Genomic DNA, 22,695 nt, shown 5'->3' with positions numbered 1-22,695 from the left:
GATCTAATCATAAGCATACTTCTCCCGCTCAAGATTCGGCTCTTCTTGCTTCAAACAAAGGTACTTTTTCTGAAAATTCCACTCCATTTATCAACCGCGACCCTTCTCACCACCGTGGTGGCCACCGCCACCCTCGTCGTGGTGGCCGGACCCACCGCGGCAGCCACCATTGCTCCACCAGTGGGTATGGACGCTGGCAGCAACCCCATCCAAGGCCTACTGCTTCCCATTCATTTCGGCCCAACATACATTATTCTGGCCCAAGTCCTTCTCCTTCTTCTTCTTATTATGGGAGACCTTCTTGGGCTGGACATACTTGGGCCCAGCCTGCTGCCCCCTTTCCTACTACACCTTAGGCTCCTCAATTTACAAAAAATGGATATTCTGATGGTGTTCTTGGGCCACGTCCGGCACAAAGCTATCACACCGGGACTAATAATTCTTCAAATTTTATTCCTACGGACATCGATCATGCAATGAACACTCTTTCTTTATCTACTCCGGATGAGCAATTTTATATGGATACCGGTGCCACATCCCACATGACTCGTTCTCAAGGTACTCTTTTTCCTTATTTTCCTTTAAAGCATCAATTTAATAATGCTATTGTCGTCGGTAATGGTAATTTAATTCCAGTTCTTGGTCACGGGCATGTTTCTTTTCCTTTTTCCCAAAAATCCCTTTCCCTCAAAAATGTCTTACATGCACCTAAACTTATTAAAAATCTCATTTCCGTTCGAAAATTCACTCATGATAATATGGTTTCCGTTGAATTTGATCCTTTTGGCTTTTCTGTGAAGGATTTGGCCACGGGGAGCATCGTCCTGAGATCTAATAGCACGGGTGATCTTTATCCTTTTCCATCCGCACATGGAGCTACTCCTTCATCCTCAATATCATCAGCTTTTTCCGTTTTTTCCTCTAGTATTTGGCATTCCCGTTTAGGACATCCGGGCAATGCGGTTTTAAATTCTTTGTATTCCTCTAGTTTAATTAAATGTAATAAAGATCCTCATTTTGTTTGTCATTCTTGTCCTTTAGGGAAACACATTCAATTACCTTTTGTTAATTCTATGGCTATGAGTTCTAAACCTTTTGATATTATTCATAGTGATTTATGGACATCTCCTATCTCTAGTCCATCGGGATATAAATATTATGTTCTTTTTCTTGATAATTATACTAATTTTTTGTGGACTTTTCCGTTATATCGCAAATCTCAAGTTTATGATGTGTTTGTGAAATTTCATACTTTTATTAACACCCAATTTGAGCTTAATATAAAATCTTTCCAATGCGATAACGGGGGTGAATTTGACAATAATATGTTTCGTCAATTTTGCACTAGTCGAGGCATTTCACTTCGTTTTTCTTGTCCTTACACATCATCCCAAAATGGCAAATCCGAACGAAAAATTCGATCCATAAATAATATCATTCGCACTCTTTTGTGTCATGCCTCTCTTCCTCCGTCTTTTTGGCCTCACGCCTTAAACACGGCCACTTATCTCCTCAATATTCTTCCTTCTAAACTTCTTGGTAATCTTACTCCCACTCATATTCTATACCGTAAGTCTCCTACATATACTCATCTACGGGTTTTTGGGTGTCTATGTTTTCCCCTTTTTCCTTCTACTACCATTCACAAACTTCAACCTCGATCCGCTCCATGTGTCTTTTTAGGATATCCCTCTTCTCATAGGGGTTACAAGTGCTATGATCTCTCATCCCGTAAAATCATTATATCTCGGCATGTTCTTTTTGATGAGACCATTTTTCCTTTTGCTAAAACACCTTTCTCATCTTCTCCAAACTACCAGGCCAGCCCAACTCCAGTCTCCCCCAGCCAGCCGCAAACCAGATCCCCACACCCCAATCCCGTACACATCCTCCTCCCTCCCTTCAACTGGGCCTGCCTCACGCAGCCCAGCCCAACAGCCCCCTTCCTCCCCCTTCTTTATTGGGCCTGCCTCACGCAGCCCAATCAACTCCCCTCCTCCTTCCTCATCCATCGGTATAACTACGCGGAGTAAACATGGTATTTTCAAACCCAATCCCAAATACTACTCTCAAGCTTTATCTGTTTCCTTTTCACTTTTACCTACATCTCCTCTACATGCCATTCGTGACCCAAACTGGAAGTTAGCAATGAAAGAAGAGTTTAATGCTTTAATTGAAAATCATACTTGGGATTTGGTGCCGCGTCCTCCTAATGCTAATATCATTCGATCTTTATGGGTATTTCGTGTCAAGACCAAGTCCGATGGCTCTTTTGAGCGATATAAAGCGCGTCTTGTTGGTGATGGTAAATCTCAAAGGGAAGGCATTGATTGTGATGAGACTTTTAGTCCGGTTGTGAAACCTGCTTCTATTCGCATTGTTTTAAGTATTGCTCTTTCCAGGTCTTGGTCTATTCATCAGCTTGATGTTAAGAATGCTTTTTTACATGGTCATTTAACTGAGACTGTTTACATGCATCAGCCTATGGGTTTTCGTGATTCTACTCGTCCTGATCATGTTTGTCTTCTTCGTAAGTCTCTTTATGGTCTCAAACAGGCTCCTCGTGCTTGGTATCATCGGTTTGCTACTTTTGCAACTACTATTGGCTTTTCTAACAGCATTTCTGATAATTCTTTGTTTGTTTATTGTCATGGCTCTGATATTGCTTATCTGTTATTATATGTGGACGATATTATTCTCACAGCTTCCTTAAATTCTCTTCGTGAGTCCATTATGTCCAAACTTAGCTCTGAATTTGCCATGAAGGATTTGGGTCCTCTTAATTATTTCTTGGGTATTGCTGTTACTCGTACTTCTACTGGCCTCTTTCTCTCTCAACAAAGGTATGCCTCTGAAATTCTTGAAAAGGCTGGCATGTCTCAATGTAATCCTGTTGCTACTCCTGTTGCTACCTCCGGCAAACTTTGTGCTAATGCTGGTTCTCCTTGTGAAGATCCTACCTTGTATCGTAGCCTAGCTGGAGCTTTACAGTATCTTACTTTCACTCGCCCAGATATTTCATATGCTGTGCAGCAAGTTTGCCTCTATATGCATGATCCTCGCACTGAACATATGGCTGCTATTCACCGCATTCTTCGCTATGTCAAGGGTACTCTTCCCTATGGTTTGCAGTTACATCGTTCTCATATTTCAACTCTTTTGTCTTATACCGATGCTGATTGGGGTGGCTGTCCTGACACTCGCCGCTCAACTTCTGGTTACTGTGTTTTTCTAGGTGATAACTTAATTTCTTGGTCAGCTAAACGACAACCTACTGTTTCCAAATCCAGTGCTGAAGCTGAATATCGTGGTGTTGCTAATGTTGTTTCTGAAACTTGCTGGATTCGCAATTTACTTCTTGAGCTGCACTGTCCTATTAACACAGCTACCCTTGTCTATTGCGACAATATTAGTGCCGTTTATTTAGCTGGTAATCCGGTCCATCATCAACGCACTAAGCATATTGAGATCGACATTCATTTTGTTCGAGAAAAAGTTAAACGTGGTGATGTTCGAGTACTTCATGTTCCATCTCGTTATCAGATTGCTGACATTTTCACCAAAGGCCTTCCTTAAGTATTATTTGATGATTTTCATTCCAGTCTCAGCGTCTTCAAACCGCCCGATTCGACTGCGGGGGTGTATTAGAATATTAGAATTATTTAGAATATCTTAGAATATCATAGAATAATATCTCTTTGATTTCTTGCATTATTTTGTATAATCTTTGTGATTATGTAGAATATTAGGAAATATTCAATTTCCTAAATTATAGTGACAATTTTGTATAAATTGGCATTATCATTAATGAGAAAGGCAACCGAGTCATTCTTACAATCTCATTATGATACTTTCTCTTTTGAGATATTTTTTGGATAAAAATAACTTATAATCCTAACACAGTTTACTAAATCAAACATCACACATTTAGGTCTTTGACCTTAATTCAAAATTTACTTAATCATCTTACAATCTTGTTAATTTTATTTTAATGTATAATAATAAATGACACACTTAAGATGATTGTGTCGTTTGTTATTTTTTGATTGGATTAAAAATGTCTACATTTTAATTCTTTAAATAAGGAAATAATTAATTAATGATTATATCAATCAAATATTTACACATTTTAATCATATCTGTTTATAATATTAAACCTTAAAGTAAAAATGAAAACAAATAAACTAATATTTAAAATCACTCAATTACAATGTGTCAACTATCATAAGTATCACAAATCCTTTAGCATATACCAATATTAAATCCCTTTTCCAATTATAATTTTGCATTTAAGGAAAAAAAATTAATATTATTATAATATCTGCAATTAAGGAAAAAGTATATATTATTACAGTTAATTAATTAAATAAGAATTTTGAACAGTTTAATTGTTTTAATAAAATATTTTATATGTAAGTAAGGAATCATTTTTAAAAATATATTAATTTTAGTTTATTAAATGATGTTTTAAAATAGATTAAATTTTAATTAGGTTAAAAATAAAATCAAATAAATTAATTTAAATCAACTAAGTATAAACTTAATTCATTCATCAATAGTTATTTTATTTTAACGAATTAATATTTAACATCTCAATCCATGTTTTAATGCTTAAATGACTTGTCAACTATACATTTAGGTAAATATTCGTTATGCAATATAATCAAAGTTCTAAATTACCTAAATTAACTCGATCTATACAAAATTAATTGCATGATTTTATTATAATTTTTTATTTTTAGTTTTCAGTTTATCAATACGTTACCTAAATATGTATCAATGTATTTTTTTATTAATTTTAATTTTTTTTTCTGTAATTATATGTTGTGGCAGTATCATAAAACTGAACAAAGTAACATTATTGGTGCAAAAATTTAAACTTACATAAATTCCTTGTGGTTCAAAACCATTAGATTTGAGCCTTGAACCAAAACGTTTAGACATTTGCCTCATTTGGATAAGATAGTCTTTGGTTACTCTTCTGATTGGAACTGTCCCTTTTGGACAACCTCCATGCTTCAATTTCAACCTTTTTGCTTCTCTTATTTGGGTTGAAAAGGTATTAGCATTTGTCCTCCATTTAGGAACTACACTTGGTCTCATCTAAATCCAAACAAAATATTTTCATTAATTAGCTCACATATATCATTAATAGATAAGTATTACTTCTGTCTTTAATTAATACTTGTAACTGACTGTGACATATTAGTATAAAGTGTCATTATTAGTTGAAAGTATAATAAAACGGAAAAGTAACAAACATTGAAATTACAAACCTCGGGATGAAAATTATAATTCTTCAAAAGAGGATGATCGAAAGCAGGTTGTTTGTAAAAATCCACACAGTCGTATGTATCTCCATATTTTGTCTGCAATTAATCACACATTAAATTAATTGACGCAATTAAAAGAATATATACACTTTCAACCATTTGATATAATTCTTTTCTTTGGTTTAATTAGTGATAGAGAAGATTTCTTTTATTGATTTTACTTATGTGTAGTTTTATCTAGATTTCAATAGAAAAAATAGGAAAATAACTTGGAAAATGAACTATAAAAGGATTAAAAAAGTGACCTTAATAGTCTTGATGCTTGGCTTATTGAGGAGTTTAAGTTGCTTCTCCAAATCAAGATTTTCTTTCCTAGACAATTTTGCACCTCTCACTTTAAAAACAATTAAGATCAATAACCACACCACAATACTAACTAATTTCTTCCAATCCATTGATTTCTGTTGTCATTCCACCAAAACCATCAAAATCAAAGTTAGTCATGCATAATCAATAATATTTTTCTTATATATTTAAATTTTAATATAATATGAATTATATCCTTTTCTTTTAGTGTAGCTAATTTAAAATTTAGGAATTTAATTGGTTATCATTATCATTATACCTGTTTATAGAGGTTATGATTAGGATTTGAGTAGGGTTGAAAAATTACATCATACTTTATTAAGGAGAAAAGAAAAATACGGCTAATAAAATTCTCAACTTATTTTTATTTGTGGGTAATTCTATAATAATTGATACCACATACAGTTAAGAAATCTCAAGCATTGATTTTACTTTTTTTGAAGTTGTGCCATTAAATTTTATTAGTATTTAAAATGTGAATAAAATTCAAATGAATTATTTGAAATAGCAAATTACTTCTAAAAAATTAAATTTATTATAAATTTATGTTTTATTTGGTCAAACCTAACTGACCGATCGACAAACCGATTTGAGAGGTTTAGGCGCATTAATTCGACCGATGAAAGGAAGATATGCAGTGAATTCGGATAACATCAACATCAAAAATGATTCAACAATAATATTCAGTTATTTTGCAGCAAATCTATCTATGAATACATGAAGACCGTAAATATTTACAATATACAAGGCATGAAGACTAAGAATTTCAAGCCCTCCTGAGAATATTTTATCGTAAGACGAGTCCATACAAACAGCAAATTAGCATAAAAACATAAAAAACAAAAAAGGAAAATCTAAATTCGGCTTTGTATAGTAAACAACTTTTTTAGAATTTTGGTTGGCCCATTTAAGATCATCTTACGATCAGACGACCTCAATAAAGAATCAGTGTTTATTATAGATTAAAGAATAAGACGTAACTTACCTTTTGTGGTTAGTTGGCCAATGGGAAAATGATTTTATGGCTAATACATGGTTAGTCACATATATATGGATGCACAATAAAACTATTAAAGAAATATAGAGACCAAGATAAGATTATGAGGTGGAAAATGAATCAAGACATGAGTGAATTGGCTAAATTAAATCAACGTTTATAGAAGGTAAATATATTTAATGAGAAACATTGTATATAGAACAAATTACATTACTAAAGAGGACATCCAAAATGATTCACAAATTTACCCATTATTCAATAGGATAAAGAAGCTTTTTGTTACAATGTTTACATTAAGTCAAACTATTTTGTGATTTATTGCCTTTAATGTGTTTCATTGTCTTTTATCTAAGGATGTACATAAAATTCAGATTTAAATTAACCATATTTGTCCTTTTTTAAGTTGAATATTCAAATCGACTTTAAATTAAAATATTTAAACATCATGTCTCGAGTTTATATTTTTGTCTCTTTTTTATATTTTTATTTTAAAATATAAAACTCTCAAAACCTTACACTAAATCTCATAAAGCACCAATATAGTCAAAAGACTCAAAACTTCAAATACATATATGCAAATAAACGTCAGCAAACCTTTTTGCACGTGGTAACTCTACTTTCTTTCATTTAAATTATATTTTTTCTTCATATTTAAAGATAGTAGAGTTAGGATTTATTTTTTAGGAGAAAAGGTTAAAACTGATAGCATTTAAAATAGTAAGTCGCATAAATAGGCGTACAAAAGCCTTAAAGCTTCGAAATTAACGTTTGCTAACGTTTTATGTGCAAAAAGGTCACGGTGGAACAATTTGGTAAACCTCAAGATTACTGCGTGAATTTTTTAAAAGTTTTGGTTACCACGTGGAAAATCTAAAATCTCAGAGTTACCATGTAGAATTTTTTAAATATTTTAATGAGTCTAACTATTAAAGTAGCTACAAATACAAAAGAATAAACATAAAGTATATATTGGCAATTATAAAGCTAAATAAATCAGTTATCCTGCTATCTAATTTGAGAAAACCGAATATTTTAATTACTAAGATCGAAACCACATTATTTTACTATTCGAAAAATCACGTATATCCGAATCGAATTGCTAATATATTTGATTTTGAACACCCAGACTCTTGTACTTTTCATTTGAGGTCCTCATAAATTGTACTTGTACAAGCGTTAATTGTTCCGGTGGCCATAAGAAGATATTTATGTAAAAAAATATTAAATAAGTAATGAAGGTTTCAATATCAACCAAAAGAAGAAATAATGATTTATTACCTAAGCTAGAAGGTTACAAGGTGTGGATTATATATTCAAAAGATTATATATCCATCAAAATGAATAGTAAATTTGTATTACAACATATTACTCTTATTTTAATTTTTAAAAATAAAATATCAGTCTACTCATATATAAAATTATATATTATCAATTCAGTTGTATAAATCTAATATTAAGAGTTTTCTTCTCTAATCAAATAGAAATTTTTTTGGTGATCCGCGTTCAAAAGTATTTTTTTTTATAGATTTTAGTTTACTTTTCTCTTTTTTTGGGGGTGAATTACCTATAATTGTGGGTAACTTATAAGTTAAGGATGCTAATGGAAAACACTTCATAATTGAAAATGTTCCGGCTGTGAAGTGAATAATTAACACTCTCAACAAAGTTGAAGAGAATGCCTTTTAGGATTCACAATTGTTATGAACAACTGGGGAGATCTGAATTTGCTTTTCCGGCTGTTTCACTCCGTATCCTGCACAAGGTAGCAAACGAGGGCTGGAGAGGGGTCCTCCGGGGGTCTTCCTCCGATGATAAAGTCAGTAGGGATTATGAAAGAATTATTGATGTAGCTTTTAGAGATTTAGAACTATCTTTTTCTGAGAGAAGAATGCTTGGTATTCAGTGTAAAAAGTTATCCTACCTTTCGTGATGCATGGTATCGTATATTTATAGTGGGTATGAGGAGAGGTTTCCTAAAACCCTAATGGCATTTTAGGCTTTTACCTTGAGAGAATCTTTCTTGCGACCAGTAGAAAGGGAAATGGGATATTCCTCAAGTCTATGTGAGGTTTGGTGATTTGCTGATTCTTACACCACGGTCCCCCCCTCCTTGTCTTTTAGTGCACCTACATGAGTAGGGTACGAGGTAGGTGTGATGCCTTGCCTTATACAAGCATTGACAGCTTTTCTGCGTATGACTGCAGTTGTCTCTTGACACGTCATCATTTCCGTTACAACCAGCCTGCAGGTATTAAGGCTCTTCACTCTTTGTCAAGGTCCTTTTGGTTTGACCCTGTTGCTTCTGTGAGTCCTGTCGTACTTAGCTGAGGAGTAAGCTTGGTCTTCCAGGGAGCTAAGTTGTCTTTGCCCAGGGAAAGGGAATGGTTGTTTCGTCCTTCCTTTCGTTTATGGTGGTGATTAAGGTTTCTCCTCTTTCAGGGTCTTAAGACTAAGGATTATGTTTCAGCACATACAGATAATATTTATGATTAATCAAAAAATTAATATTATTATTTGTAAAAAATTAAAGGCTATATTGTTCCCAATATTTTCTAATCTTTTAATTGCAATTGTGAACTCATTTTTTACCCGAATTCATTTTTGTTTCTTTGTCGATTCATAATTTTTCATTTTGTTCGGTCTGGTTAGATTTTAATTCGTTGTTTTTAGGTAAGTTTATTCTACTATATTCTTGCTTAATTTCAATTTACATTTATTTTATGTCTATATTATTCCATTCATATTTAGTAATCCGTCTACGAGATCTCTAGTTTGTTGATTATTTTTATGAATAGTGAATAAATCTATATGGACTAGGGTATTATCAGATGAAAATTCTTTAATAAAATGTAATGTTTGATGGTTGGATTGTTATGATCGAATTGTGGGATGGTAGAATTGTGTTATGATTCTACGATCTAGAATCTTGAATTAAGTAGTATTGCAAGATCCTACCAAATGAAAAATTGCAAAATGGTCTCTACGAATTTGGTAAATAGTCAATGGGCTCGTGCCAACACACCCACGGGTCAACAGCGTTGACTTGCACGTACACTTGGTGATGTTCATTGTTTCCCAAAACCATATGGTAATAAGAGGATTAGTTTACCCAATTTATGTACAAATCCACAATCTACTATTTTATCAATGTAAAATCTTATCTTACATATAAAGTATTTCCAACATATTGTCCACTAAATTTTTTTCCTTTAAATGTTGATCTATTAAAGTGTTTCATGTAAATATACTTAATAGAAGGAAAAATTGGACTTATTGGAACGATCAGACTTCGGAGTTAAGGAGGCTGTTGATTACAAGAGAGCAAAGACATGAATCTGTTGAGGAATTTAACCGGATACTAATACGAGATTAAATTTTTTGGTAGACATTAAGAATATTATAGTTAAGCATTTTAAATTTTGTAAGTACTTAAACACTTACTCGGTGAGCATTAAGTATAGGAAAAATTATCTAAAATAATTCAACCTATTCATGATTTTCCTACAATAATCCCACCTATTGATTATCCATGAATAATTCCAACTTTGAGGGGTATTTTCCTAGTGTAACCCCCGTGATCGGATGACTTGCTATAGCAAGTTTTATTTTTTTAATAAAAAGTAAATTAAAATAAAATGTTGAAAAAAATGTTCAAAATAATTTAATGATTTTTTTGTCATTTAGAATTTTTTATGTAAATTTTTAAAATTTTTCTCTAATTTTAAATTAATTTTCAGTTTACTTTTTTAGTGATTTTCTCTAATTTTAAATTAATTTTCAGTTTACTTTTTTAGTGAATTACCTACTATAGCAAGTCATCGAGTTACCTAAATTTACTCTAGACAAATACTCCCTAATTTGGGATTATTCATGGTTAATCAATAGATGGGATTATTGTAGGAAAATCATGAAAATGTTGGATTATTCTAGGTAATTTATCCTTAAGTATATTGTAAATAGGCATTAAAGATATTTTAAGTAAACATTAAAGATATGGTAAGTAGGTTAGTAGGCTAAAGTTTCTTGGTATGCATTAAAAATATTGTAAGGAGACATTTTAAGAATTTTTTCGGTAGGCATTAAGTATATTGTAAGTAAATATTAAGGATAACATAAGTAAGCATTAAGAATACAATAAGTGAACATTAAGGTTTAATGGGATAGGCATGAGAGGTTGATTGATTCTTGATGGTTGGATTGTTTTAATTTGATGCATCGTATAAGTTTAAGTAAGAAGTAGGTTTTATCACTATAAAGCATCACTTGTGGTACAGATGTAGTCATAACACAAGTAAGGAATTTAACCGGATGCTCGCATGGGTATATACTAAATGCTATACCCGATTGAGTATTGATGTGTAAAAGAGACCGAAGGTTAGTAGACACGGGCGGGTAAACAACAATGCTTTCAAACTCAAAAAGACGGAACTGCGTAGTCGAATTAAATTAATTTATCTTCCATTGTTTGAGATCATTGTAAAGTTAGATTATTGAGCAACCTATAAAATGTTTATGAATTGAAAGAATTTGTACAACTTCTACAGTTTAGTGAGATTATTGAGTATTCCAATCTTCTCAATTTACCTTTTCTCATCAATACACAAAAATTTTAAAGGTTGAATGTTTGCTTAGCAAATATTACCTTAAGTCGCGAGCTCTAAGTTGTATGCATTATTACATAAATGAGCTAAACTAAAAAACAAATTAAATAAAAAAAAATTAAATGAGCCAAAGTTAATGAAAAACTAAATGAATTGTTATAATGTGAGAAAAAGATAACAAACTGAACTTAATTGAATAAAATTATCTAAATAGATTTAAATAAAATAACACAAATCCTAAAAAATAAAGCCTAACATACCTCCTCAACAATTTATTATTTATAAATGAAAAATAAAAGAACGGTCAAATCAAAATAAAGCCTAAACACACATAAGAGTAGTTTATTGTGGAGTTGCTAACCATAGAGGAGGAGATCCTTGCTTGCAGCTAGATGTGGGAAAAATTAATCCGAACTTGAAAATTAGATGAAATTTGGAAATTTTGACACGAACCCGAGAAATTCATTAGAAAACAGGTTGGTTGGATCAGGGTCGGGCTATACCCATTGGATTTTACAACTGTTAAAAAAGGTAAACTTTTCCATTCAGACGCACAAGAAAAAAAACAAATGTTTCTTTATTAACATGTTCTTTACTTTTGTATTTTTAATATTTAAATTGTTGTATTATGTTTGGTTCATTTGGATATCGTTTTTTTAGTATGAAAAAAAGATTATCTATTTTCAAATTTGATGATAAAATATAGCTAGTATCTTGAGAGATCGTCTCTTTGAGAGACATATCTCATGCCCAACTAGTAATGATTAATGCAAACTTACCGTATTCTAAATGCATACTTAAATTATCCTTAATGCTTACTTACTGTAATCTTAATGCCTACTTTCAATATCTTAAATGTCTACTTACATTATTCTTAATGCCTACTTACATTATTTTAAAAAATATATAATGGCCCAGCCCAATTAGAGATGGTCTCTCAAAAAGACCGTCTCTCACAAGAATTTATGGATGAAATAAGAAAAAATAATAATCCGTTGGGTCAATCCGAACTCGTTCGAAACCCGAAGTGGTCCAACTTGAAATTAACCCAATTTGAAACTGACTCGACCCAAAAATAACCTAATCAAAACTAATCCGACCTGAAATCTGACTGATAAACCGTTCCAGGTCTACTTGCAGCCTTAACTTGCCTAAAAATTTTCTGAGCAACTTCACTTATAAACATCCAATAAAGTAACACAACTCCTTAACAATTTATACAATTTATAAACACAAATTCTTGTTTGAGATGGTCTCTTCGTGAAACGCTTTTTATGTATGGACTAAAGAACCCAACCAATACAATTATTAGACTGAGAGACGATCTCTCACAAGAGTTGCTCATTTATAAATGAAAAACAACCATTCTCCTCTGCAACGACCTCATGGATGAGATCACCACCAGCCCAATCCAATAAGTTGTTTAAATCACTGAAAATCAAACTTTAAATTGTCCACTCCAAAATCACAAAAACTTGGACGAGACAGTCTTATTATGAGACCGTCAATTTGGGTCCGCCTAATCCGCGCATGTAACAGCCTCACATGTTTTCCCTCGTGTTTTTGCATTTTTTGTGCAGTTATCAATTTTGACATTAGAGATATCAATTTTGACCTTAAAGATATTAATTTCAACTTAAAGTAAAACTTAAACAGATCAATTAAAATTAAAAATTTCAAACAACTAATGAATGGTCAATAAAACTATCAATAATAGTGTTAAAACATTGTACAATATAAGTTCTTTTATTCAATGCAACATAATAGTTCTAATGGAACATAAGAGTACACTCTTTTATAATCGATCAATAATAAGTGATATTGCTCTTTCCTTAACGAGTTTCTATTCATAATGGACTTAGAAATAAAGTTGTAGCTGTAGTTTTTGCTTATCCTTGATGTGAAGACGGAGGAAATGTGGATCTCGATTATGTTTTGCCAAATGATTCGATCAATGCTCTTAGAAATGATCAAGTTTCATGGCAACTTTTGATATAGAAATTTAAATTTTGATTTAAAAATGATCAATTTAGACCTTAAAATGATCCATTAATTGAATGCTTTTTGGAAATGATCAAGAGTTTGTGACTGCTTTGTTATAAAAAAAATTCAATTTTGATCTAAAAATGATCAATTCAGATCTTAAAATGATCAATTGAAAAATCAACTTTGACCTTAAAGATATCAATTATAACCTTAAATAAATCAAATACTAAGCGCATATTGAGGAAAACTAAATTTTGGGCTAATTGGGCTATTCGTCTCATATTGAGACGATCTCGTCCAAGACCAATTGTTCCAAAATATAAAAAGTCAATTTCAATACTTAAATTGTCAATATTAACCTCAACAAAGGCCCAATTTGTAATTCATTTTTTATATAATTTTTTTAATCCAAATTTGAGATTCAAAAGGCCAAATGCAAAATAACGTTGGAATTGGTTTTTTAAGCCTTGGATTTGGTTTTTCAAGTCTTGAAATTGGATTTATTTTCTAAAAAAATGTAATACCTAATTTAAGAATTAAAACAAAATCGACTTAAATCGATTAATCTTTTAAGTGTTATATTAAGCGTTTTAGGTCTTGAATTTGATTATTTAAATTTTAAATTGGGTATAAAAATATTAAAATAAATAAATTAGTCGTGGACTATTTAGCCCATTTACAAGGTTGCAACAATGCAACCATCATACAAGTTATTGTATGATCAAAAACAGCTATTATTATGAGAGACCGTTTCTTAAAAAAACGATCTTAAAATAAGAAATCTACATTTTTATTTTTTTAAATTTATTATAATTAGCCTATTTAAGTGTGCGTCTTTCACAATAATATGTGCATGAAAAAAGCAAAATAAAGTGATCCATCTAAAAGTTAATAAAAGCAGTTCAATAGTGGAGTTGATAACCATACAAAAAAAAAAAAAAAAAAAAAAAAAAACATCCTTAGTTGCGTTGCGGCCTTAATATGCCTTAAAAACTTACATGAGCATCTTCAGTCAACTACCATACCATCCTGAAATAAAGCCTTAAGAAAAGGTAAAAAGAAAAACCCAACAATAATCAATCTCATTTTCATTACTAATATGTATATATATATATATATGGTTGGAACAACAAAGAAAGATATCGCTTTTTAGAACCAATCTTCTAATCTTTATCCTTAAACCACCTCACCGAACAAAGGGTTTCACAATAACACAAAAAACTCCTTTTCTGTTCTTCGTTTTCCCTTTTTTGTTACACTTTTCCTTTGTTGATTATCTACCATTTTTAAGGTTTGATGATTCTTAAACTCTTTTAAATTTTCTTAATTTTGCTTTTTTATTGTTGGGTATAATCATATATTCATGGGTGATCACTTACTTAGTATCCATCATCTGATAACTACTATTAATAATTTGTTATTTGCCTGATTTTGTTTTAATTTCAGTTTTCTAATATGATGGAATTTATCCATTAATCTTCTCTATTCCATTTTTGATGGAAATTTCCAAATTTCGTTTATGTCATGTTTGGAGATAATAATTTCATTTGGAAATTTGAAATTGGCTAAAATTTCTCGTTTGGCAAATTTAAAATTTTTAAATTTGAATTTGTATCGAATTCCATTATTGTTATTCAAATAGTTAAAGTTGAGAATTTGAAAATGACTATCTAAACCTTGTCATTATCAAATTTTTTATTTATAATTTCATAATTGAAATCGATAATTTAAAATGAAATACTTGTTCCCAAACATAGTGTTTTATCAAGAGTTCCATTCGAGCAAACATTATGAAACGGGAAGAAATTTACAATTGTGGAATCCCATTTGCAATGAATATATCAATAGAAAGTCTAAAGCAGCCTTTCATACGCAATTCCCTTCCCCTACCTTCATTGTGGACCACTTTCACATATTTAAGAGGAAAAGTAACTAAAAACAATCTACATTAACCAAATCAAACTAATGCGCTCAAATTTCTCTCGATAATTAAAATCATTAACTTACAAACTTAAATTCCACAAAAATTAAATCTAAAACAAAATTACTTCATCTACGTCGTTCACTTGCATTACCCCTGTTGATGCAAGTGCCAAAACACATGATGAATTTGATCACTTAATCGAACATGTCTTAGCTTGTACTTTGGAGAAGGACTTTGAGGATGTATCGTATGTAAGTGAAATAGTGTTTGAAACGATCAATGAAGTGCTCGATGTGGGGCGTTTGAGGCTTTACTAAGTGTGTAGGAATCATGCCTTGAACGAGGCAAGGCATGGGAAGTGTGTTGCTCGATCAAGGCAACACAAAAATAGCAAACAGAAGGTGTCTGAGGGGAGTGCTTGTTCGAGCATATTGTTCAGCAACTTCCAGTGGGTTCTGATGAGGGTGCTTGTTCGAGCACTTTAGTGCCTTGAACGAGCACTTTGCCTAGGATATTGTTTTGGGACTTTTGAGCTACGGTTTGCATTGATGGACATTTTATTCCTTTGGTTAATGCCATGTTTATTGCTATGTTTATCGTCATAGTTAATAGTGTGATGTAAATGTGAGTTTATGGGGAGTAATGATGTGGTTCTAGAATGATGAATTCTTCCTTTATAAAAGGACATCATTCATAGAACAAAGAGCACCACACACTTTGAGAGAGTGCTATTACTTTGATTGAAATTTGAGAGTGTTCATCATTATTTTAGCATTGTGTGATCTTGAAAGAATTATTCTCAAGATAAGCAGAGGTTTATTTTACTTTTAATTGTTGAATTCAATATAATAAACTACATTTGAGAAGATAACTCAATAAACACTTGTGTTCATTTTGCATTTGATTTTCATTTTGTTTTTCATTGTTGAAACTCTTTGAGGCTTTTATTTCAATCCCTTTTCTGTTAAACAAGAAGAATTGAACTTGTTGGTCTTTTATTGAACTAGATTATTGCATCTTAATTCTTAAGTGAATGTATTTGTCTTGTTAGCTACAAGTTGAGAAGCCATGGATGTTGCATTTGACCCGTGGTATACAAGATGTTCTCCAAGTACATGATCAGAAGCCGATCATATCCAAAAAAATCAAAAGGATTGAAAGAAGTCATGCAAGAAACGAAAGGCTCAAAGCTGCAAGCTAAATGACTTATGAATCCCATAAAGCTTCATACATTCTTCTGAGATTTCCACGACCATTTTTCATTACCATCTAATATCACATTATCAAATTGTAATGGATTGGAATGAATTTTGGGAAGAAAATGAGATTGTTGAAGGATTATAAGCATAACTATTAAATTTTTCGAGAGATATTCCTGCCAAAATTATACTAACATTTTATTACCATTCCAACCATTTAATACCGATTATCAAACGGGTCGTGATAGTAATGGTTCCAAGCTCAGATTTTTGGTGAATAGAATAATTCTTGACCTTTTTCGTGTTATAACTTTCGATTTAAGGTCGAGTTTGAAAGATTTAGCCAAGTACAGGTCTTGTAGTATAATATATTAGGTGGTTGATTCTGTTGTGATAAGACTAATGACTCTAACCTGAAAATCTGCACTCTATGAACTGCTATTTTGTTGTTCTTTAACTAGCATTATTTCATTGCTGCTCAACTGAAATATTGGATCCATTATTTCAGAAAAAATGACAAAGAAATCCTTCAAGGAAGAAAATAGTCTTGGTAGGTGGTTCATGTGATCAATTCTGGTTTTTTTTTTTTTTTTTTTATTGATATTTGATGGTTTGAGGCATTTGAATTCCAAATTTCCTAACTAATATTATTCGTCGTTATTTTTAGAGCAAAGACGTGCAGAGGCTGCAAGGATCAGAGAGAAATACCCAGATAGAATACCAGTAAGAATATTTTTATTTCCTCAGAATTAGTTTCCTTGTTCTTTCCATTCCCCATACAGAATTGCCGAGAGATTATAATTGTATTTAACACTAAATATTGTTGAGTATTATTGGGTTTTTCCGGTGATTATATTTTTTGTCGTGAAATTTCTATTTTGCATTATCAGCTTTATGGAACATGATTGTTGTTACATTGCTGAGATCTCAAATGTATGCTAATATTTTCTGTTGTCGATGTATATTTTGCATCATCAGCTTTATTGAACATGATCTACCGGCTTTACTAAATTGTCGAGACATGTTTTTTTTTTCTTGTGTTTTTCAAGGTGATTGTGGAGAAGGCGGAAAGTAGTGATATCCCAAGCATAGACAAGAAGAAGTAAGACATTTGTTCCCTTTGTTTAGCATATAATCAAATTCTCGTAAACTGTGATGGATGATAGTGTTAATTGGCGATATTCTCAGATACTTAGTCCCAGCCGACTTGACTGTTGGACAATTCGTTTATGTGATTCGCAAGAGGATTAAGCTTAGTCCAGAAAAAGCTATCTTTATTTTCGTGGACAACGTCCTTCCATCTACTGGTAATTCTCTACTACTTTCTTCTCCCTTTTCTGTGCGTTTTTTATCATTTAACATTGCTCATAATCAACGTAATTATGGATCTGATAGGGTCGATCGTGTCTGCTGTATATGAAGAGAAAAAAGATGAAGATGGGTTCCTCTACGTAACTTACAGTGGCGAGAACACATTCGGATTTCTCGCCTTCGATTAGTATGAGTATGGATCATTCACTTTGGTGATTCTTTTTTAAGTTTCAAATTTTAGTAGGGATTATTTTTTATTCTGTTTTTATAGTTATACTTATACTCATTTTCCATTTGCGCACTCGAAAGAGTAAACATTTTGAAAATGATGTATATAATTTCTTCAGATCATGGATTTAGTGGTGCAGTTTATGACTTCTTGAAAGATCTTGTGCTTTGATGCTAAGGCATGCTTTTGTTTGTTGACATAAAATTTTATTACTATTACTAACAATAATATTTAAATAGCGGAGGGCAATCTTAAAATAAAAAGTTTATATTTTTTTTATTTATGTTAGTTGGACTATTTAATCTATATATACGGTCATCTTACGATGAGATCGGATATCTCGATTACAAGACCAAAAAGGATGAAGGCGAATCATTTAGGATTGAAATGAATTCTAAAATCAAACCTTTAAAGTGGAAACAACCACACCTATAAAGAAAAAAAAATACACAAACTATATCTCGAAAATGCGAAAGAAATAAGCAAATTTAACAAAACAAAAATAAAAAAATTAGCAGGGTAAACTTAATTCTAAAAATAAGCGTCTCTATATCCGAGCCTAAGGTTAAGTTAGTTCACAATTCCAATAGCGAACAAAAAATTGGTCAAAAAAAGTCAATATTGTCTGTTCGCAGTTAATTACTGCGAACAAAAGGGAGACAATGTCGTAACAATAGGAGAGACAAAAAAAATTAAAAACATGTTTGTTCCAACTGCGAACAAACATAATTTTCATTTTTTGTCTCTTCTAACGGTATGACATTGTATCCTTTTGTTCGTAGTAAATAACTACGAACAAACAATTTTTGACCAATTTTTTTTTTCGCTGTTAGTAACTACGAACTAATCTATCCTTAGGCTCGGACGTAAAGATGCTTAGTTTTGAAATTAAGTTTACTCGAAGCTTATTTTTTTATTTTTTTTTGTTAATTTTGCTTATTTCTTTCACATTTTCCTATAACTCATAGTGAGACCAAATACATATAGGCTGCCTTATTTTCAATTTGATGGTTTTTTTGGTTGTTTTCTGTGATTGCGGTTGTGATCAATTTTGACTTAGAAATGATCAATTCTAATCTAAAAGTGATCAATTTCAACTTAAAGTATATAACCTTAAATAGATTAATTATAACCTTTTAAAGTGAATTATTTTGACTTAAAATGGATCAATTTCAAGTATATAACTTTAAATAAATTAATTATGATCTTTTTAAAGTGATTAATTTTCACTTAAAGTGATCAATTATACTGTTAAATTATAAGTCACCACCTATATATTGATTAATTAAAACTTACAATTTTAAAGGAGTCTATTATAATTTTAAAAAGACCAATGAAAATTAAAGTGGTCAATTTTGACCTGATAGTATAGTTATAAATGATCAGTTATACTTTTAAATATATCAATTTTGACTTCAAAAGTATTAATTATGACCTTAATTGATTAATTTAGTGATCTCACCGTAAGGCGATCTTTCGTAAAATCGCTTAAGTGCGTTACTGGAGGGAAATAATAGCCCAATAAATTAGACAAACTTTGTTCTTTGTTAGTAACAACAAATGAGAAAAACTTATCAAAAACTCAAGTATCTTACTAACAATGAACAAAACTTTATTATATATTTTAAAAAAAATATTATACATTTAATAAAAAAATAAAAAATAACAAATGATACGTTAATTTTTAATAAACATTACATAATCGGCATAAAATGTGATGAAATAAAACAAAGCAGAGAATAATATGGGATAAATGTTCGATTAATTAACATAAAAAATTGGCATTTATTCCATGTTATCAACTTAAGCTAGCTAATCCTTGAAAAATGTCTATTTTAGTGTTTTTTTTTAATATTATGGGATGGGATACAAATAAACTAGTATGTGATGGATATGGGATATATTATTTATTTTTAGTTGTTCCTCACCATATTTTATGACGATTAGTTGCATCCAAAATATAGTTATTTACATGTTTATTGTTCTTCACCACATTTTACATCCAAAATAGTACTCCTACTATTTACATTTTTAGTTGCAGCTTTTTTCCAAATCTCATACAACAAAACATTTTTAATTTCTGACCAATCTTTTCCGAGTTGAGAGATTCTTTGACTGCATCCTCCTTCTGAGTATGAGTTGCTGCTGAAAACGATGCTATATTAGAGTTCGAACAATGTGTTTCAAATTCCAATATTGCCAAGATCGAATGTATGAGGTTTAGTGACAAACAAATTACGCTATCAATGATATCGATGTTTGTAGGAGAAAGTAAAGAAATAAAATGACACAAAGATTTAACGAGGTTCACCTAACTAAGGCTACGTCCTCCGGTGTGTAGTATCTCTTATATTATCAAAGGAGTTCAAAGAACTCTCAAATATGGAGAATTACAATAGAGAAGAGATATAGGCTAGTGTTTGGCTTGCGGTGTATTTTGTGGATGTTGATGTTATTACAATGTGAATGAGAGCTCTCTATTTATAGGAGAGATCTCACTAAGTAACATTAAGTACATTAAAACTATGAATAAATGATGATGAAACATCCCCAAGAACTTGAAAAGTCAAAAACAGCATCTTAGGAGCATCAGAGACATCGCTCGACCAAAGTAGAGGCTCGCTCGGTCAGTCGAGCGGGCTGCAGGAAGTGTCTGGTTGCATTTTGTCTGCTCGCTCAACTCATTCTGAAGCTCGCTCGGTCGAGCGAGCTGGTCGAGTGGCACTTCAGTGAGCTTCTGATAGTTTTGCTCGACTTTGCATTGTAGAGCATCTTGAATTAAACCTTTACACTTCTTCATTAAGTCCCATAACTTCTATGATTAACTAATTAATTCATACTTTAATCATCATTATAAACCACAATCATCAAGACTCATCTTAATACACCCATTCATGACATACTTATGGGATTCCATCCCAAGAGTCACCATGAATGCACACCAATTGTGCACTCAAGTCACACCATTCATAACAGCTGCAATCATTTCCTCCCCAGGTCCTGATCATAACATTTATAAATGAAACACACTAAGTAAGATGATTAACACAATGACTAAGATGATGATGATAGAAAGAAAGTAGTACTCCTGAGATAATATGGATTTATATGGGATATGTTATTTTTATTGTTCTTCACCGTACTTTATGCTGATTAATTTCATCTAAAATACAACTATTTACACGTTTAATTACAGCTTTACCCCAGATCCCACACAACAAAGCATTTATTTATCTGTATTAATTAATCAACTAAAGCTAGCTAATCCAAGAAAAATGTCAATTAGTTTTTTTATATTAATAAATTAAACGTTATTCTTTGCTTTTATTGTTCCTCACCATATTTTATGGTGAATATGTAGTGTTAATTAAAAAAATATTGTATTAGCTGTTCGCTTATACAAACATATGATTAGACCTGGGAAAACGGTCGGTCGGTCGGGTTTTGGGTCGGATCAATTTCGGTCGATCCATTTTCGGGTCGGGTCAATTTCGGATCAGGTCAATTTCAGGTCGGATTACTCTGGGTTTCGGGTAGGTTCGGATTGACCCAACGGGTTACCATAAAACATTAGAATATCCAATCGACTAATTCAACATAAAAAAAAATCATTAAAATGTCTAAAAAAAATCATTAGAGAAATTACATGTACGATTTTCAAAAAATAGTTGGTATGTCAGGTTCATTTAAGTGCAAGAAAAATAGGGGAATTAATACTTATTTTGAAAGACTTGTAAGATACGCGCTTTATAAAAGTTATTTTGTTTATTATAATTGTAACGTTAGATAAAAATGACGTTAAAATTATCTCACAATTTTCATGTTGGAAAGATATACAACTAACTAAGTACTTATTTCGTCTTATAAGATACGCGTTTTATAATTTAGGGTAGCGACATTCGTTTTTTGAAAAGCTCATTCAAACGTGCGAAACGTTCGTATAAATTATATTGATTTGCTTAATGAAATGTAGAAGAATTAAAAACTCATTTGACTGATTTAACAAGATACATGTATTCAATTAAGATGATTATAACGTCCTATTTTTAAAGAAAAATAATTACGATGGCTAAAAAGACGTTAAATACGTATTTTTTGAGATTTATTGATGAGTTTTAGGGTTCAAGTGATATACTCAATATGTTGAAATACTTTGAAAACTAAAATTTTATTTGAAATGAATTCTAACATTGAAATTACTCTAAAAATTGATATTAAATCGGTCAAAACGGGTCGGTTTTCGGTCGGGTCATTTTCGGTCGGGTAATTATCAGGTCGGTCATGTTTCGGATTAAGTCGCTTTCGGGTCGGTCGGGTTCGGGTTTTGTCGGGTCGGGTCCCGGGTTCATTTTCGGGTCGGATCAAATTTTCCCAGGTCTACATATGATACATTATTTATTTATTTTTTTTTAATTTTTATAATTATAACTTTTTCAAGGAAAAAAAATAATAAAGTCTTGTTCGTCGTTACCAACAACTAATAAGATATTCACTTTTTGTCCAACTTTGGGATTCTACCTTCAGATCAAGTTTTTGGTAGATATTCCCTCCGTTTCTTTTGTTCTTTCCGTTTACTTTTTACACAGTTTTCAAAACAAATTTTAAACCTTAATATCTCTAAATACACATAATAAAAAATTATAAAAAATACATGATAAAAAGGTATACTTTAAGACGAATCTAACGAGATCTCATAAGGATATATTTTATTTTCTAAATATGTGTTAAATACATTAATTAAACTTCTCTTTACTTAAGGTGGAATATTCTAAATGGGAAGAACATTAGAGAATGGAGGGAGTATTATTC

At 31.4% G+C, this 22,695-nt stretch overlaps 1 protein-coding gene across 2 annotated transcripts; it reads left to right on the top strand.

Moving 5' to 3' along the window:
* Nucleotides 1–14,259: 14,259 nt before the first annotated feature.
* LOC130799736 (autophagy-related protein 8f-like) lies at nucleotides 14,260–18,114 on the top strand. 2 transcript variants are annotated; one of them, XM_057662940.1, is made up of 6 exons: nucleotides 14,260–14,514; nucleotides 16,855–16,896; nucleotides 17,014–17,069; nucleotides 17,396–17,448; nucleotides 17,535–17,653; nucleotides 17,742–18,114. In XM_057662940.1, exons 2-6 carry the CDS (start codon nucleotides 16,860–16,862, stop codon nucleotides 17,843–17,845), a joined length of 369 nt encoding a protein of 122 aa, XP_057518923.1. In that variant the 5' UTR covers nucleotides 14,260–14,514; nucleotides 16,855–16,859; the 3' UTR covers nucleotides 17,846–18,114. The 2 variants fall into 2 exon arrangements, with proteins under 2 accessions (XP_057518923.1, XP_057518924.1); XM_057662941.1 differs by having other exon boundaries at nucleotides 16,199–16,896.
* Nucleotides 18,115–22,695: the final 4,581 nt, after the last annotated feature.

The sequence above is a fragment of the Amaranthus tricolor genome, chromosome 14, assembly GCF_026212465.1.
Source record: "Amaranthus tricolor cultivar Red isolate AtriRed21 chromosome 14, ASM2621246v1, whole genome shotgun sequence".
NCBI classification, from domain to species: domain Eukaryota; kingdom Viridiplantae; phylum Streptophyta; class Magnoliopsida; order Caryophyllales; family Amaranthaceae; genus Amaranthus; species Amaranthus tricolor.
This window is presented reverse-complemented; position numbering and strand designations above follow the sequence as displayed.

Bases quoted from the DNA above. Each gene is read 5' to 3' on its own strand.
- LOC130799736 (XM_057662940.1), top strand. From the start codon at position 16,860: ATGACAAAGAAATCCTTCAAGGAAGAAAATAGTCTTG. The intron at 17,070-17,395 runs GTAAGAATATTT...GTGTTTTTCAAG, and splicing joins AATACCCAGATAGAATACCA to GTGATTGTGGAGAAGGCGGA. The intron at 17,654-17,741 runs GTAATTCTCTAC...TGGATCTGATAG, and splicing joins CAACGTCCTTCCATCTACTG to GGTCGATCGTGTCTGCTGTA.